Consider the following 20,453-nt stretch of genomic DNA (forward strand, 5'->3'; position numbering starts at 1 on the left):
TTGTAATCCATGTTAACCTACATACAACTTCTGAATGTACTGACAAGTCAAGTTTTAATGTTAATACCAAAAATGTCTGTACCTGAAAATACTGTATCGCAATAAAAAAATCTAACCCAGAAATTCCGCTGCCTGAGACAAAAAGAGCCATTGGCTACATTCAGTTCATGTATGTTACCAAAACTATTCTCTATTCAGAGCATGACAATCATGATGAGTTGTTTCCTTTGTCTGGGATCATGGTTTGAAACAAAGTAAGGCTAGGCAGTTCACATGTTTTGCAAGCTTTGGATTGAACTTTGACACAGGGTAATCCCTTTCAATACCTCCGCCTTTTAAATTAGCCGGGTGACAACCCAGACCTCGCCGCCTCCTCTTAGCTCATCCATTTGGCCTGCTTATTAGCTAGTCTCTCTGTCTCTCTCTCTGGCTGACCTGACTACACTCAAACCACCAACCCCCATACCCCACCCCCCTCTATCTATCACTGCTCTCAGCCCAGCCACCCTTCCCCCGCGCTCTCTCTCTCACTCCCTCAGCCCATCTGCAACAGCCACACGCTCGGCAGAGTAAATTTAGACAGCAAGCAAAAACCAACAATCCACACTGGTGCTGGCCCTTTTTTCTAACCCGCTCAACTGTTAACTGTGTTCTTTGCCCTGCCATGCTAATGCATTTGGATCAAAGCAGGCATGATACGAGGACGCCTATATGGGCCTCTTTCCAAAACCAACAGCAGCTCCCACAATGCCAAGGGGCTTCCATGGTCTTCCTCTTTTTCGGTGGGAAGAAAATAATAATCCATGAGCAAGTATTTTTATTTATTATTTTTCTCTTAACTGTTGCCCCTCCCCTGTCTATTCCCGGAATCTGTATTCATTGGTTAACAAGTGACATGGCAGACATACTCTGGAAGTTAACAGATCATTGGTGTTGTTTAGATATTTTGATCAGGCTAACATCCTTCTGCAGGCTGCAGCGAAGGGGAATATTGGACATTCACTCGAGTCCCAACTTCAAGCAGAGTGAAACTGGGTTATTGTCCTCTATTTTATGTGTAAATAATGGTAACCCTCAGTGTGTGAGTTATGTTCAGGGGTCTGTGTGTGCGTGTGTGTGTGTGTGTGTGTGTGTGTGTGTGTGTGTGTGTGTGTGTGTGTGTGTGTGTGTGTGTGTGTGTGTGTGTGTGTGTGTGTGTGTGTGTGTGTGTGTGTGTGTGTGTGTGTGTGTGTGTCAGAGCGGGGGTGGTCAGAGCGAGTGGCATGTCTAAACCTGGGGAAGAGAAATGAAGGAATGACCTAAATGCACATTGGTCTGGATGGTTGGCTGGCTGATGTGAGGGCTCTCCTCTCAGACACACTCACATGCTGGTGGTATGCTGACTGGAATGCTTTTACAACAAACAAAGACATGCATGCACACACAAAGTAAGCATGCATGCACACACACACACATGTACACACACACACATATACACACACACACACACACGTAAATGCAAACGCACACACACATGCACAGACACATGTGTGACGTGTGTACAGTACCCTCAGAGAGCATTCACACCCCTTGACTTTTTCCACATTTTGTTTTGTTACAAAGTGAGATTAAAATGGATTGAATTGTCGTTTTTGGTCAAAGACCTACACAAAATACTCTGTAATGTCAAAGTGGAAGAAAAATTATAACATTTGTAAAAAATATATGACAAATAAAACTCTAATATATTTTGATTAGATAAGTATTCAACCCCCTGAGTCAATACATGTTAGAATCACCTTTAGCAGCGATTACATCTTACCAGCGATTAAGAGCTTTCCACACCTGGATTGTACAACATTTGGCCATTATTCTTTTCAAAATTCTTCAAGCTCTGTCAAATTGGTTGTTGATCATTGCTAGTCAACAATTTGCAGGTTGTGCAATAGATTTTAAAGCAGATTTAAATCAAAACTGTAACTCGGCCACTCAGGAACATTCACTGTCTTCTTGGTAAGCAACTCTGTTTTAGGTTATTGTTCTGCTGAAAGGTGAATTCATCTCCCAGTGTCTGGTGGAAAGCAGACTGGACCAGGTTTTCCTCTAGGATTTTTGCTGTGCTTAGCTCCATTCTTTTCTATCTTGAAAAACTCCTTATCGATTATAAGCATACCCATAATATGATGCATCCACCACTATGCTTGAAAATATAGAAAGCGGTACTCAGTAATGTGTTGTATTGAATTTGGATTTGCCCCAAACATAACACTTTGTATTCAGGACAAAAAGTGAATTGCTTTGCCACATTTTTTGCAGTATTAATTTAGTGCCTTGTTGCAAACAACTTTCTAAAGGCACTGTACATGTCACACACACAGCAATAGTTTCACTAGGGGTTACAGGACACAGGTTCTGATGCTATTTGCAGTGTAATGTTACCTGTGATGACGTTGATGTCAGGGTAGGTGTTTTCACAGAGCTCCACACGCAGGCTGTCCCTTTCAAAGGCCTCCCGAAGCTCCTTCTTTACTGCCGCTGAACCACACAGACGGTAGAGGCCCACAACCTGCAGAAACACACACAACCAGGTTAAATACACACAACCTGCAGAAACACACACAACCAGGTTAAATACACACAACCTGCAGAAACACACACAACCAGGTTAAATACACACAACCTACAGAAACACACACACAACCAGGAAAAATACACACAACCTACAGAAACACACACACAACCAGGTTAAATACACACAACCTACAGAAACACACGCAACCAGGTTAAATGCACATAAACTACAGAAACACACACACAACCAGGTAAAATACACACAACCTGCAAAAACAGACACAACCAGGTTAAATACACACAACCTGCAAAAACACACACACAACCAGGTAAAATACACACAACTTGCAAAAACACACTGGTCAAATATAGGTAAACAAAAAAAAACAGCAAAAACACACAACTAGGTCAAACACAAAGACAAAACCTGCTAAAATCACTCACATGACTAGGTTAAATACTAACCGTCCCAAATACAGAGTGCAGACCCTCTAACATGAATCATACACAGAGGGTTATACCATTATCTAGTATATACAACAGTGTTTCCCCTAGGATTTTCAGCAGCGGTGGCAGATAGTGGACGGGCGGAGGGAGGCACTTCTGGTGACTTTTAAAAAGACATTCTACTCCAAAATGCATAAAACTTATATGAGGTTGACAACATCTGAAATATAATAAAATATGTGCACCACTGCACTGTAGAAATGATGAGGATCAAGCTGTGGCTGGACGCTTGTGGCTCTCATTCACGCCACTGCTTGCTATGTTTGCTACAAATATATGTTGTAACTTGTCACTCTGATCTTAAAGGGATAGTATGAGATTTTGGCAATAATTTTTTTTTTTTTTATCCATGGGTTAATCTGACTCTGGATAAGTATAAAAAGGGCTTAATTGCCACAATCTGGCACTATTCCCGTAAAAGCGTAAAATATAAATAAACACCTGACTGAGTTTGAGAAACCTTAGCTTAGATCATGTATTTCATCCCTCTCAAATCGTGCTGTGGCGCATTCTTCTGTCTCTTTTAGGTGTAAAAGAAACAGATCGGACAAGTAGGCGTGCAATAGATTATGGTCTTTGTAGTTAATTAACATTATTTCTGCGCTAAACTATGTAGAATATTGGCCTGTTGGAAACTACAACTCCCTACTACATCACACACTTCGGGCATGATCTGATTTATCTCTACAGAAACTGCACAACGTGGGCATTGAGCTGACAGAATTTCTTTACAAAATGGAATTCAAATAATTGAACCGATGTCTGTCAATGAGTTGTTTGAAAACCGAAATGTCAGTTAATCGCTCAGCACTAATGACTAGCAAGGATCCCACAGCTGTCAGTTCAAAACATGGCAGTCACCCACTGTAAACAACCTCTTAGAGTAGCAACAGAGTAGTTACATGACCAGTGAAACCACCATGGAAAACCCATGGGAACACGGAGCGTGTGTGTACTGGCTGATCACAATAAACACTTAATTACACTGTTATGAACTGTTTGGAACTGTTATGAATAGCTCAATGATCCAGCTTTCTAATCTCCGGCCAGGGAACTGCCTTGTTCCAGGTAGCGCAGCACCTATCTATGGTTCTGGGTGGTACGAAGCCTCTTTGCTTTGTTTCTTACTAAACAATAGGTTTAATGAGTACAATGCAGAAACCACACGTTCTCTTGCATAACCCAGAGGGGTACTGCACTGACTGGACTCTTCACAACTGGAATGGGAAGCTAGCTAAACAACAACAAGCATAAAAGACCTGTATTTATGGGAAATATGTTTGAAAAGGGTTTAAATTATATTGTAAATTGAAATGGTAGAGTTATGTCTTTCATGGAGTAATCAGAATTGTATGGGAAGGTCTGCTCAATCCAAGATTACAACCAATTGATTACAGCATTACCCCAAAAAGGGAGGATGCAGGTGGCAGCGGTAGGAGGTAGGGAACTGGTCTGTCTGCCCAATATAAAGGATCAAAACTCGTGGAGGAATGAAAATAGCATAAATAGGAAAGTATACCAGTTTAATTTGAGGCCCGGATGTTTACAGCTGTGCCATACAGATTGCAAAATAGGTGGGAAAATATTTAATGTACCGATTCCATGGTACAGGGTGTATGAGTTGATATATAATATGACGTAAGATTCAAGACTTTGTGCTTTTCAGCTCAAATTATTATATAGAATGGTTGAGGAGCAACTCTTGGGGAACTGTAGGGGGGATCTTGGAGGGCTGGTGGGAGATCTGTCAACATGCCCTTGAGCAGGGCATTGACTCTGGTTGCTTCTGTGTGTCGCTCTGGATGGGAGGCTGTTAGATGACTAATATGATGTAGTTGTTGAGTGGCTTCACTGCAAGTATATTGTATGTTTTGAATATAATAAAAAAATATATATATATATTTATTTTTTTTAAACACCAAGCATGGTGTCACACATTCCACCAACTAGGGGGACGTTTACTGGACACAGATTATTCCTAGTCCTGGACTAAAAAACATCCTCAATAGGGAATCTCCATTTAATTGGCTTTGAAAAAACATGTGCAGAAAAGTCTTCACCCACACCCCTTTGAGCAATTTCCTAACGGTATACAGTACCAGTCAAATGTTTTGACACACCTACTCATTCCAGGGTTTTTCTTTATGTTTTACTATTTTCTACATTGTATAATAATAGTGAAGACATCAAAACTATGAAATAACACATATGGAATCATGTAGTAACCAAAAAAGTGTTAAACAAATAAAAATATATTTTATATTTGAGATTCTTCAAAGTAGCCAACCTTTGCCTTGATGACAACTTTGCACACGCTTGGTAATCTCTGAACCAGCTTCATGAGGTAGTGACCTGGAATGCATTTCAATTAACAGGTGTGCCTTGTTAAAAGTTAATTTGTGTAATTTCTTTCCTTCTTAATGCGTTTGTGCCAATCAGTTGTGTTGTGACAAGGTAGGGGTGGTATACAGAAGATAGCCCTATTTGGTAAAAGACCAAAAACCATCAAAAACCATCAAGTGCTATGATGAAACTGGCTCTCATGAGGACTGCCACAGAGGATAAGTTCATTAGAGTTAACTGCTCTTCAGATTGCAACAAGTAACAGACACATCTCAACATCAACTGTTCAGAGGAGACTGTGTGAATCAGGCCTTCATGGTCGATTTGCTGCAAAGAAACTACTACAAAAGGACACTAATAAGAAGAAGAGACTTGCTTGGGCCAAGAAACACGAGCAATCTGTCCTTTGGTCTGATGAGTCCAAATTGGAGATTTTTGGTTCCAACCACCGTGTCTTTGTGAGACGCAGAGTAGGTGAACGGATGATCTCTGCATGTGTGGTTACCACCAAGAAGCATGGAGGAGGAGGTGTGATGGTGCTTTGCTGGTGACACTGTCAGTGATTTATTTAGAATTCAAGGCACACCTAACCAGGATGGCTACCACAGCATTCTGCAGTGATACTCCATCCAATCTGGTTTGCACTTAGTGGGACTGTCATTTGTTTTTCAACAGGACAATGACCCAACACACCTCCAGACTGTGGGGCTATTTGACCAAGAAGAAGAGTGATGGTGCGGCATCAGATGACCTGGCCTCCACAATCACCCAACCTCAACCCAATTGAGATTGTTTGGGATGAGTCGGGCCACAGAGTGAAGGATAAGCAGCCAACAAGTGCTCAGCATAGTCCTTCAAGACTGATGGAAAAGCATTCCTCATTAAGCTGGTTGAGAGAATGCCAAGAGTGTGCAAAGCTGTCATCAAGGAAAAGGGTGGCTACTTTGAAGAATCTAAAATCTAAAATATATTTGGTTTGTTTAACACTTTTTTGGTTACTATATGAGTTAGTTCATAGTTTTGATGTCTTCACTATAATTCTACAATATAGTAAAAACTAAAAAAAGGAAAGAAAAAAAATACATTTTATGTGCTGTATGTAAATTCGATATATATGTATTTCATTTCAATAAATGTGCAAACATTTCTACAAACATGTTTTCACTTTGTCATTATGGGGTATTGTGTGTAGATGGGTGCCAAAAAAATCTATTTAATCAATTTTGAATTCCGCCTGTAAAACAATATAATGTGGAATAAGCCAAGGGGTCTGAATACTTTCTGAAGGCACTGTTGCTGGATATCTATGGTGTTTACAGGCCTCCTGGCTCCAGCCCCTAGCTCGGTACATAGCTGGATATCTATGGTGTTTACAGGCCTCCTGGCTCCAGCCCCTAGCTCGGCACATAGATGGATATCTATGGTGTTTACAGGCCTCCTGGCTCCAGCCCCTAGCTCGGCACATAGCTGGATATCTATGGTGTTTACAGGCCTCCTGGCTCCAGCCCCTAGCTCGGTACATAGCTGGATATCTATGGTGTTTACAGGCCTCCTGGCTCCAGCCCCTAGCTCGGTACATAGCTGGATATCTATGGTGTTTACAGGTCTCCTGACTCCAGCCCCTAGCTCGGCACATAGCTGGATATCTATGGTGTTTACAGGCCTCCTGGCTCCAGCCCCTAGCTCGGCACATAGCTGGATATCTATGGTGTTGACAGGCCTCCTGGCTCCAGCCCCTAGCTCGGTACATAGCTGGATATCTATGGTGTTTACAGGCCTCCTGACTCCAGCCCCTAGCTCGGCACATAGCTGGATATCTATGGTGTTTACAGGCCTCCTGACTCCAGCCCCTAGCTCGGCACATAGCTGGATATCTATGGTGTTTACAGGTCTCCTGACTCCAGCCCCTAGCTCGGCACATAGCTGGATATCTATGGTGTTTACAGGCCTCCTGACTCCAGCACCTAGCTCGGCACATAGCTGGATATCTATGGTGTTTACAGGCCTCCTGACTCCAGCCCCTAGCTCGGTACATAGCTGGATATCTATGGTGTTTACAGGCCTCCTGGCTCCAGCCCCTAGCTCGGTACATCGCTGGATATCTATGGTGTTTACAGGCCTCCGGGCTCCAGCCCCTAGCTCGGTACATCGCTGGATATCTATGGTGTTTACAGGCCTCCTGGCTCCAGCCCCTAGCTCGGTACATCGCTGGATATCTATGGTGTTTACAGGCCTCCTGGCTCCAGCCCCTAGCTCGGTCCATAGCTGGATATCTATGGTGTTTACAGGCCTCCTGGCTCCAGCCCCTAGCTCGGTACATAGCTGGATATCTATGGTGTTTACAGGCCTCCTGGCTCCAGCCCCTAGCTCGGTACATAGCTGGATATCTATGGTGTTTACAGGCCTCCTGGCTCCAGCCCCTAGCTCGGCACATAGCTGGATATCTATGGTGTTTACAGGCCTCCTGGCTCCAGCCCCTAGCTCGGCACATAGCTGGATATCTATGGTGTTTACAGGCCTCCTGGCTCCAGCCCCTAGCTCGGTACATAGCTGGATATCTATGGTGTTTACAGGCCTCCTGACTCCAGCCCCTAGCTCGGCACATAGCTGGATATCTATGGTGTTTACAGGCCTCCTGGTTCCAGCCCCTAGCTCGGCACATAGCTGGATATCTATGGTGTTTACAGGCCTCCTGGCTCCAGCCCCTAGCTCGGTACATAGCTGGATATCTATGGTGTTTACAGGCCTCCTGACTCCAGCCCCTAGCTCGGCACATAGCTGGATATCTATGGTGTATACAGGCCTCCTGGCTCCAGCCCCTAGCTCGGTACATAGCTGGATATCTATGGTGTTTACAGGCCTCCTGGCTCCAGCCCCTAGCTCGGCACATAGCTGGATATCTATGGTGTTTACAGGCCTCCTGGCTCCAGCCCCTAGCTCGGTACATCGCTGGATATCTATGGTGTTTACAGGCCTCCTGGCTCCAGCCCCTAGCTCGGTACATCGCTGGATATCTATGGTGTTTACAGGCCTCCTGGCTCCAGCCCCTAGCTCGGTACATCGCTGGATATCTATGGTGTTTACAGGCCTCCTGGCTCCAGCCCCTAGCTCGGTACATAGCTGGATATCTATGGTGTTTACAGGCCTCCTGGCTTCAGCCCCTAGCTCGGTACATAGCTGGATATCTATGGTGTTTACAGGCCTCCTGACTCCAGCCCCTAGCTCGGTACATAGCTGGATATCTATGGTGTTTACAGGCCTCCTGACTCCAGCCCCTAGCTCGGTACATAGCTGGATATCTATGGTGTTTACAGGCCTCCTGACTCCAGCCCCTAGCTCGGTACATAGCTGGATATCTATGGTGTTTACAGGCCTCCTGACTCCAGCCACTAGCTCGGTACATAGCTGGATATCTATGGTGTTTACAGGCCTCCTGGCTCCAGCCCCTAGCTCGGCACATAGCTGGATATCTATGGTGTTTACAGGCCTCCTGGCTCCAGCCCCTAGCTCGGCACATAGCTGGATATCTATGGTGTTGACAGGCCTCCTGACTCCAGCCCCTAGCTCGGCACATAGCTGGATATCTATGGTGTTTACAGGCCTCCTGGCTCCAGCCCCTAGCTCGGCACATAGCTGGATATCTATGGTGTTTACAGGCCTCCTGACTCCAGCCACTAGCTCGGTACATAGCTGGATATCTATGGTGTTTACAGGCCTCCTGGCTCCATCCCCTAGCTCGGCACATAGCTGGATATCTATGGTGTTTACAGGCCTCCTGGCTCCAGCCCCTAGCTCGGCACATAGCTGGATATCTATGGTGTTTACAGGCCTCCTGGCTCCAGCCCCTAGCTCGGTACATAGCTGGATATCTATGGTGTTTACAGGCCTCCTGGCTCCAGCCCCTAGCTCGGTACATAGCTGGATATCTATGGTGTTTACAGGCCTCCTGACTCCAGCCCATAGCTCGGTACATAGCTGGATATCTATGGTGTTTACAGGCCTCCTGACTCCAGCCCCTAGCTCGGTACATAGCTGGATATCTATGGTGTTTACAGGCCTCCTGACTCCAGCCCCTAGCTCGGTACATAGCTGGATATCTATGGTGTTTACAGGCCTCCTGACTCCAGCCCCTAGCTAGGCACATAGCTGGATATCTATGGTGTTTACAGGCCTCCTGGCTCCAGCCCCTAGCTCGGTACATAGCTGGATATCTATGGTGTTTACAGGCCTCCTGACTCCAGCCCCTAGCTCGGTACATAGCTGGATATCTATGGTGTTTACAGGCCTCCTGGCTCCAGCCCCTAGCTCGGTACATAATCGTATAGTCTTAATCCAAGATGGCGTAGCAGTCGGACGTGTCTTTGTTTGTCCTGTCCCGTGTAAATAGTCTTCGTATTTTTCGTATACATTTCGTATATATTTTAATTTCACTTTCCATCTAGGAACTGAATATACATTCCTACATTCCGCCTCACCCAATGTGGTACGGACCTGCTATTTTTTTATACTTTAGAACCGTAACCCCAATCAGAAGCTAGCCAGATAACTAGCTACTAGCTAGTAGTCAGTTAGCCACTGCTGCGGTCTTCACCCTCAACTCGGACACAGCCAGCTTCAATACCGGGCCAATACCTGCCAGTCTGCAAGCGCGATATCAACCCAGAGCATATAGGACTGCTTTTTCTCTACCACATCACCGGATTCCTGACGCAAGCTCTGGACAATTACACCGTATCATCACAGCTAGCTAGCTGCAACCGAGTGGCTACTACTGGCTAACACCTCTGTCCCGAAGCAAGCACCAGTTAGCCTTGAGCTAGCCTCGAGCTAGGCCCATCTGCCGGCTAGCTGAAGAGGTCTACCAGCAAATTCTTGGGCTACAATACCAGCTACAAGCTAATTTAGCAATTTTTTTGCCGCTGCTAGTAGCTTTTACCTTCTGCACAGACACCAGCCATGTTATTAGCCTGGATATTAATCACCAATTTACCAGCATCGGACTGTCTCTCGACAACAACGCCGGATTCCTGCCGTAATCCCTGAGCCACTGCTTCTGATCCTCACAGCTAGCTTGCGGCTAGCGCAGCTAGCGCCACTGCCACGAAGCTAGCACCAGTTAGCAAACACAATTCTACAATTCACAACCTCTCTTTCGCCATCGCCATCTGGCTTGGATTCTCTGTCGACACGACCACGTCTGAGCAGACCCCCTCCGTCTGAGCAGACCACCCCCCGGGCTACTAACTTTAAACGCCGCGTGCTAGCTTAGTGGAGGCCTCCCTGCTCCATCTACGGCTGCCCCCTGGACACTATGATCACTTGGCTACATAGCTGATGCATGCTTGACTGTCCATTAATTCACGGTACTCCATTCTGTTTATTTGTGTTTTATCTGTCGGCTCTGTGCTTTAACTCAGGATCTGTGTGTAGTTAATCCGACCCTCTCTGCCTAGTCGTCGCCATTTTTTACCTGTTGTTGCTGTGTTAGACTAGCACCCTGTTATTGCTGCTGTTATCTTACCTGTTGTATTAGCTAGCTCTCCCAATCAAGACCTGCAATCACTTTATGCCTTATTGTATGTCTCTCTCAAATATCAATATGCCTTGCATACTGTTGTTCAGGCTAGCTATCATTGTTTTGGTTTGCAATGGACCCTGTAGTTCCACTCTCCGTACCTCTGATACCTCCTTGGTCCCACCCCCCACACATGCGGTGACCTCACCCATTGAGACCAGCATGTCCAGAGATACAACCTCTCTTATCATCACCCAGTGCCTGGGCTTGCCTCCGCTGTACCCACGCCCCACCATACCCCTGTCTGCACATTTTGCCCAGAATCTATTCTACCACGCCCATAAATCTGCTCCTTTTATTCTTTGTCCCCAACGCTCTAGGCGACCAGTTTTGATAGCCTTTAGCCGCACCCTCATCCTACTACTCCTCTGTTCCTCGGGTGATGTGGAAGTAAACCCAGGCCCTGCATGTCCCCAGTCACCCTCATTTGTTGACTTCTGTGATCGAAAAAGCCTTGGCCTCATGCATGTCAACATCAGAAGCCTCCTCCCTAAGTTTGCCTTACTCACCGCTTTAGCACACTCTGCCAACCCTGATGTCCTTGCCGTGTCCGAATCCTGGCTTAGGAAGGCCACCAAAAATTCTGAGATTTCCATACCCAACTATAACACTTTCCGTCAAGATAGAACTGCCAAAGGGGGAGGAGTTGCAATCTACTGCAGAGATAGCCTGCAAAGTTCTGTCATACTTTCCAGGTCTATGCCCAAACAGTTCGAACTTCTAATTTTAAAAATTAATCTCTCCAGAAATAAGTCTCTCACTGTTGCCGCCTGCTACCGACCCCCCTCAGCTCCCAGCTGTGCCCTGGACACCATCTGTGAATTGATCGCTCCCCATCTAGCTTCAGAGTTTGTTCTGTTAGGTGACCTAAACTGGGATATGCTTAACACCCCGGCAGTCCTACAATCCAAGCTTGATGCCCTCAATCTCACACAAATCATCAAGGAACCCACCAGGTACAACCCTAAATCCGTAAACATGGGCACCCTAATAGACATTATCCTGACCAACCTGCCCTCCAAATACACCTCTGCTGTCTTCAATCAAGATCTCAGCGATCACTGCCTCATTGCCTGTATCCGCCACGGGTCCGCGGTCAAACGACCACCCCTCATCACTGTCAAACGCTCCCTAAAACACTTCTGCGAGCAGGCCTTTCTAATCGACCTGGCCCGGGTACCCTGGAAGGATATTGACCTCATCCCGTCAGTTGAGGATGCCTGGTCATTCTTTAAATGTTACTTCCTCACCATATTAGACAAGCATGCTCCGTTCAAAAAATGCAGAACCAAGAACAGATATAGCCCTTGGTTCACTCCAGACCTGACTGCCCTCGAACAGCACAAAAACATCCTGTGGCGAACTGCAATAGCATCAAAGAGCCCCCGCGATATGCAACTGTTCAGGGAAGTCAGGAACCAATACACGCAGTCAGTCAGGAAAGCAAAGGCCAGCTTTTTCAAGCAGAAATTTGCATCCTGTAGCTCTAACTCCAAAAAGTTCTGGGATACTGTAAAGTCCATGGAGAACAAGAGCACCTCCTCCCAGCTGCCCACTGCACTGAGGCTAGGTAACACGGTCACCACCGATAAATCCGTGATAATCGAAGACTTCAACAAGCATTTCTCAATGGCTGGCCATGCCTTCCTCCTGGCGACTCCAACCTTGGCCAACAGCCCCGCCCCCCCCGCTGCTACTCGCCCAAGCCTCCCCAGCTTCTCCTTTACCCAAATCCAGATAGCAGATGTTCTGAAAGAGCTGGAAAACCTGGACCCATACAAATCAGCTGGGCTTGACAATCTGGACCCCCTATTTCTGAAACTGTCCGCCGCCATTGTCGCACCCCCTATCACCAGCCTGTTCAACCTCTCCTTCGTATCATCTGAGATCCCCAAGGATTGGAAAGCTGCCGCGGTCATCCCCCTCTTCAAAGGGGGAGACACCCTGGACCCAAACTGTTACAGACCTATATCCATCCTGCCCTGCCTATCTAAGGTCTTCGAAAGCCAAGTCAACAAACAGATCACTGACCATCTCGAATCCCACCGTACCTTCTCCGCTGTGCAATCCGGTTTCCGAGCCGGTCATGGGTGCACCTCAGCCACGCTCAAGGTACTAAACGATATCATAACCGCCATCGATAAAAGACATTACTGTGCAGCCGTCTTCATCGACCTGGCCAAGGCTTTCGACTCTGTCAATCACCATATTCTTATCGGCAGACTCAGTAGCCTCGGTTTTTCTAATGACTGCCTTGCCTGGTTCACCAACTACTTTGCAGACAGAGTTCAGTGTGTCAAATCGGAGGGCATGTTGTCCGGTCCTCTGGCAGTCTCTATGGGGGTACCACAGGGTTCAATTCTCGGGCCGACTCTTTTCTCTGTATACATCAATGATGTTGCTCTTGCTGCGGGCGATTCCCTGATCCACCTCTACGCAGACGACACCATTCTATATACTTCCGGCCCTTCCTTGGACACTGTGCTATCTAACCTCCAAACGAGCTTCAATGCCATACAACACTCCTTCCGTGGCCTCCAACTGCTCTTAAACGCTAGTAAAACCAAATGCATGCTTTTCAACCGTTCGCTGCCTGCACCCGCACGCCCGACTAGCATCACCACCCTGGACGGTTCTGACCTAGAATATGTGGACATCTATAAGTACCTAGGTGTCTGGCTAGACTGCAAACTCTCCTTCCAGACTCATATCAAACATCTCCAATCCAAAATCAAAGCAAGAATCGGCTTTCTATTCCGCAACAAAGCCTCCTTCACTCACGCCGCCAAACTTACCCTAGTAAAACTGACTATCCTACCGATCCTCGACTTCGGCGATGTCATCTACAAAATAGCTTCCAATACTCTACTCAGCAAACTGGATGCAGTTTATCACAGTGCCATTCGTTTTGTTACTAAAGCACCTTATACGACCCACCACTGCGACCTGTATGCCCTAGTCGGCTGGCCCTCGCTACATGTTCGTCGTCAGACCCACTGGCTCCAGGTCATCTACAAGGCTATGCTAGGTAAAGTGCCGCCTTATCTCAGTTCACTGGTCACGATGGCTACACCCACCCGCAACACGCGCTCCAGCAGGTGTATCTCACTGATCATCCCTAAAGCCAAAACCTCATTTGGACGCCTTTCCTTCCAGTTCTCTGTTGCCTGCGACTGGAACGAATTGCAAAAATCTCTGAAGTTGGAGACTTTTATCTCCCTCAACAACTTTAAAAATCTGCTATCCGAGCAGCTAACCGATCGCTGCAGCTGTACATAGTCCATCTGTAAACTACCCACCCAATTTACCTACCTCACCCCCATACTGCTTTTATTTATTTACTTTTCTGCTCTTTTGCACACCAGTATCTCTTCTTGCACATGATCATCTGATGATTTATCACTCCAGTGTTAATCTGCTAAATTGTAATTATTCGATTTATTGCCTACCTCATGCCTTTTGCACACATTGTATATAGATTCTCTTTTTTTTCTACCATGTTATTGACTTGTTTATTGTTTACTCCATGTGTAACTCTGTGTTGTCTGTTCACACTGCTATGCTTTATCTTGGCCAGGTCGCAGTTGCAAATGAGAACTTGTTCTCAACTAGCCTACCTGGTTAAATAAAGGTGAAAAAAATAAAATAAAATAAAACATAGGTGGATATCTATGGTGTTTACAGGCCTCCTGGCTCCAGCCCCTAGCTCGGTACATAGCTGGATATTTATGGTGTTTACAGGCCTCCTGGCTCCAGCCCCTAGCTCGGCACATAGCTGGACATCTATGGTGTATACAGGCCTCCTGGCTCCAGCCCCTAGCTCGGTACATAGCTGGATATCTATGGTGTTTACAGGCCTCCTGACTCCAGCTCCTAGCTCGGTACATAGCTGGATATCTATGGTGTTTACAGGCCTCCTTGCTCCAGCCCCTAGCTCGGTACATAGCTGGATATCTATGGTGTTTACAGGCCTCCTGGCTCCAGCCCCTAGCTCGGTACATAGCTGGATATCTATGGTGTTTACAGGCCTCCTGACTCCAGCCCCTAGCTCGGCACATAGCTGGATATCTATGGTGTTTACAGGCCTCCTGGCTCCAGCCCCTAGCTCGGTACATAGCTGGATATCTATGGTGTTTACAGGCCTCCTGACTCCAGCCCCTAGCTCGGTACATAGCTGGATATCTATGGTGTTTACAGGCCTCCTGGCTCCAGCCCCTAGCTCGGTACATAGCTGGATATCTATGGTGTTTACAGGCCTCCTGACTCCAGCCCCTAGCTCGGTACATAGCTGGATATCTATGGTGTTTACAGGCCTCCTGACTCCAGCCCCTAGCTCGGCACATAGCTGGATATCTATGGTGTTTACAGGCCTCCTGACTCCAGCCCCTAGCTCGGCACATCGCTGGAAATCTACAGCGCATTCGGAAAGTACTCAGATCCCTTGACTTTTTCCACATTTTGTTACATTACAGCCTTATTCTAAAATGGATTAAATTAGTCCTTTAGGTGCCTTTTGGCAAACTCCAAGCAGGCTATCATGTGCCTTTTACTGAGGAGTGGCTTACGTCTGGCCACTCTACCATAAAGGCCTGATTGGCGGAGTGCTGCAGAGATGGTTGTCCTTCTGGAAGGCTCTCCCATCTCCACAGAGGAACTCTGGAGCTCTGTCAGAGTGACCATCCGGTTCTTGATCACCTCCCTGACCAAGGCCCGCCTCCCCCGATTGCTCAGTTTGGCCGGGCGGCCAGCTCTAGGAAGAGCCTTGGTGGTTCTAAACTTCTTCCATTTAAGAATGACGGAGGCCACTATGTTCTTGGGGACCTTCGATGCTGCAGAAATGTTTTTGTGCCCTTCCCCAGACCTGTGCCTCGACACAATCCTGTCTCTGAGCTCTAAGGTTTTTGCGCTGACATGTACAGTCAACTGTGGGACCTTATATAGGGAGGTATGTGCCTTTCCAAATCATGTCCAATCAATTAAATTTACCACAGGTGTACTCCAATCAAGTTGTAGAAACATCTTAAGGATGATCAATGGAAGGATGCACCTGAGCTCAATTTCGAGTCTCATAGCAAAGGGTCTGAATACTTATTTAAATAATAATGTTTTATTATTTTTAATACATTTGCAAAAACTTCTAAAAACCTGTTTTTGCTTTGTCATTATGGGGTATTTTGTGTAGATGAGGAAAAAATGTCATATAATCAATTTTAGAATAAGGCTGTAACGTAACAAAATGTGGAAAAAGTAAAGGGGTCTGAATACTTTCCGAATGCACTGTATATTTTTTTACAGGCCTCTAGGCTCCAGCCCCTAGCTTCAAATCAAATCAAATCAAATTTTATTAGTCACATACACATGGTTAGCAGATGTTAATGCGAGTGTAGCGAAATGCTTGTGCTTCTAGTTCCGACAATGCAGTAATAACCAACAAGTAATCTAACCTAACAATTCCACAACTACTACCTTATACACACACAAGTGTAAAGGGATAGAGAATATGTACATAAAGATATATGAATGAGTGGTGGTACAGAACGGCATAGGCAAGATGCAGTAGATGGTATAGAGTACGGTATATACATATGAGATGAGTACTGTAGGGTATGTAAACATAAAGTGGCATAGTTTAAAGTGGCTAGTGGTACATGTATTACATAAAGATGGCAAGATGCAGTAGATGATATAGAGTACAGTATATACATATGAGATGGGTAATGTAGGGTATGTAAACATTATATTAAGTGGCATTGTTTAAAGTGGCTAGTGGTACATTTTTACATAATTTCCATCAATTCCCATTTTTAAGTGGCTGGAGTTGAGTCAGTATGTTGGCAGCGGCCGCTAAATGTTAGTGGTGGCTGTTTAACAGTCTGATGGCCTTGAGATAGAAGCTGTTTTTCAGTCTCTCGGTCCCTGCTTTGATGCACCTGTACTGACCTCGCCTTCTGGATGATAGCGGGGTGAACAGGCAGTGGCTTGGGTGGTTGTTGTCCTTGATGATCTTTATGGCCTTCCTGTGACATCGGGTGGTGTAGGTGTCCTGGAGGGCAGGTAGTTTGCCCCCGGTGATGCGTTCTGCAGACCTCACTACCCTCTGGAGAGCCTTACGGTTGTGGGCGGAGCAGTTGCCGTACCAGGCGGTGATACAGCCCGACAGGATGCTCTCGATTGTGCATCTGTAAAAGTTTGTGAGTGCTTTTGGTGACAAGCCGAATTTCTTCAGCCTCCTGAGGTTGAAGAGGCGCTGCTGCGCCTTCTTCACGACGCTGTCTGTGTGGGTGGACCAATTCAGTTTGTCCGTGATGTGTACACCGAGGAACTTAAAACTTTCCACCTTCTCCACTACTGACCCGTCGATGTGGATAGGGGGGTGCTCCCTCTGCTGTTTCCTGAAGTCCACAATCATCTCCTTTGTTTTGTTGACGTTGAGTGTGAGGTTATTTTCCTGACACCACACTCCGAGGGCCCTCACCTCCTCCCTGTAGGCCGTCTCGTCGTTGTTGGTAATCAAGCCTACCACTGTAGTGTCATCCGCAAACTTGATGATTGAGTTGGAGGCGTGCATGGCCACGCAGTCGTGGGTGAACAGGAAGTACAGGAGAGGGCTCAGAACGCACCCTTGTGGGGCCCCAGTGTTGAGGATCAGCGGGGTGGAGATGTTGTTACCTACCCTCACCACCTGGGGGCGGCCCGTCAGGAAGTCCAGGACCCAGTTGCACAGGGCGGGGTCGAGACCCAGGGTCTCGAGCTTGATGACGAGTTTGGAGGGTACTATGGTGTTAAATGCTGAGCTGTAATCGATGAACAGCATTCTCACATGGGTATTCCTCTTGTCCAGATGGGTTAGGGCAGTGTGCAGTGTGGTTGCGATTGCGTCGTCTGTGGACCTATTGGGTCGGTAAGCAAATTGGAGTGGGTCTAGGGTGTCCGGTAGGGTGGAGGTGATATGGTCCTTGACTAGTCTCTCAAAGCACTTCATGATGACGGAAGTGAGTGCTACGGGGCGGTAGTCGTTTAGCTCAGTTACCTTAGCTTTCTTGGGAACAGGAACAATGGTGGCCCTCTTGAAGCATGTGGGAACAGCAGACTGGGATAAGGATTGATTGAATATGTCCGTAAACACACCAGCCAGCTGGTCTGCGCATGCTCTGAGGACGCGGCTGGGAATGCCGTCTGGGCCTGCAGCCTTGCGAGGGTTAACACGTTTAAATGTTTTACTCACCTCGGCTGCAGTGAAGGAGAGCCCGCAGGTTTTGGTAGGGGGCCGTGTCAGTGGCACTGTATTGTCCTCAAAGCGGGCAAAAAAGTTGTTTAGCCTGTCTGGGAGCAAGACATCCTGGTCCGCGACGGGGCTGGTTTTCTTTTTGTAATCCATGATTGACTGTAGACCCTGCCACATACCTCTTGTGTCTGAGCTGTTGAATTGCGACTCGATTTTGTCTCTGTACTGGGACTTAGCCTGTTTGATTGCCTTGCGGAGAGAATAGCTACACTGTTTGTATTCGGTCATGCTTCCGGTCACCTTGCCCTGGTTAAAAGCAGTGGTTCGCGCTTTCAGTTTCACGCGAATGCTGCCGTCAATCCACGGTTTCTGGTTTGGGAATGTTTTAATCGTTGCTGTGGGTACGACATCGTCAATGCACTTCCTAATGAACTCGCTCACCGAATCAGCATATTCGTCAATATTGTTGTTGGACGCAATGCGGAACATATTCCAATCCGCGTGATCGAAGCAGTCTTGAAGCGTGGAATCAGATTGGTCGGACCAGCGTTGAACAGACCTGAGCGCGGGAGCTTGTTGTTTTAGTTTCTGTTTGTAGGCTGGAATCAACAAAATGGAGTCGTGGTCAGCTTTTCCGAAAGGGGGGCGGGGGAGGGCCTTATATGCGTCGCGGAAATTAGTATAACAATGATCTAGGGTTTTTCCAGCCCTGGTAGCACAATCGATATGCTGATAGAATTTAGGGAGTTTTGTTTTTAGATTAGCCTTGTTAAAATCCCCAGCTACGATGAATGCAGCCTCAGGGTGTGTGGTTTCCAGTTTACAAAGAGTCAGATAAAGTTCGTTCAGGGCCATCGATGTGTCTGCTTGGGGGGGAATATATACGGCTGTGATTATGATCGAAGAGAATTCCCTTGGTAGATAATGCGGTCGACATTTGATTGTGAGGAGTTCTAGATCAGGTGAACAGAATGACTTGAGTTCCTGTGTGTTGTTATGATGATCACACCACGTCTCGTTAATCATAAGGCATACCCCCCCGCCCCTCTTCTTACCAGAAAGATGTTTGTTTCTGTCGGCGCGATGCATGAAGAAACCAGCTGGCTGCACCGACTCCGTTAGCGTCTCTTGAGTTAGCCATGTTTCCGTGAAGCAGAGCACGTTGCAATCCCTGATGTCTCTCTGGAATGCTACCCGTCCTCGGATTTCATCAACCTTATTGTCAAGAGACTGGACATTGGCGAGTAGTATGCTAGGGAGTGGAGCGCGATGTGCCCGTCTCCGAAGCCTGACCAGGAGACCGCCTCGTTTGCCCCTTTTACGGCGTCGCACAGGGTCGCCGGCTGGGATCAGATCCATTGTATTGGGTGGAAGGCAAAACACTGGATCCGTTTCGGGAAAGTCATATTCCTGGTAGGAACGATGATGAGTTGACGTTAATCGTATATTCAGTAGTTCCTCCCGACTGTATGTAATGAAACCTAAGATTACCTGGGGTACCGATGTAAGAAATAACACATAAAAAAACAAAATACTGCATATTTTCCAAGGAACGCGAAGCGAGGCGGCCATCTCGTTTCGGCGCCGGAAGTCCTTGGTACATAGCTGGTTATCTATGACTTTTAACAGGCCTCCAGACTACAGCCACTAATGTCTACACAGGCCACTAGCCACACTGTTTGTGACTGAGAGCTCTCTGTTCTGTCTAGCATTTCTAAACCCCACTCACTCACACGAGAGGGTAAAAAATGGGCAGATTAGGCAGGGATTTAGCTTAGTGCAAGAGTAAACAGAAGTCACTGGGCACAATGAACAACAAGCCTATTGAAAGAAAGCTCTTTCTTTAGTTTAGAGTGAGTAGCAGCTCTGAGAGGAGAGAGCAGAGAGCACACAGACAGGCAGTAGTTTGACAGCTGATGGTGAAGAGGCCTTGGCCTTATCTGCTGCTGCTGAGCAACACACACACACCAATAGGAAACAATGGTCTGTCCTCGCCTTAATTAAAAACAACAGAATGGTTTCCCGTGGTGAGTCAGAGACTTCCTGAATGAGCGAGCATGAGGACAGGCAAGCAGACACCCATGCACCCCCACCCACACACCCAGCCACACACACAGGCTTGTTGGACCCCTAACTAAGCCAATCAGTAGGGATGGGAATATGCGATCTTGACAGGTAGCAAAAAGATGGATGCACCTGCACCATTCACAAACTTCTGACCCCCTTCTAGGAAAAGAATGCACAAAAATTCAC

At 46.7% G+C, this 20,453-nt stretch overlaps 1 protein-coding gene across 3 annotated transcripts in view; it reads right to left on the reverse strand.

Annotated features, from left to right (window-relative positions):
- Positions 1-20,453, reverse strand: part of LOC139541494 (rho GTPase-activating protein SYDE2-like) — an 85,671-nt gene that overhangs the window by 28,405 nt on the left and 36,813 nt on the right. For all 3 annotated transcript variants that reach the window (XM_071346186.1, XM_071346185.1, XM_071346187.1), the window contains exon 4: positions 2,419-2,545. In XM_071346186.1, coding sequence (XP_071202287.1) covers positions 2,419-2,545 — 127 coding nt within the window. The remainder of the gene's footprint in view (positions 1-2,418; positions 2,546-20,453) is intronic.

Source organism: Salvelinus alpinus, chromosome 16 (assembly GCF_045679555.1).
Source record: "Salvelinus alpinus chromosome 16, SLU_Salpinus.1, whole genome shotgun sequence".
Taxonomy (NCBI): domain Eukaryota; kingdom Metazoa; phylum Chordata; class Actinopteri; order Salmoniformes; family Salmonidae; genus Salvelinus; species Salvelinus alpinus.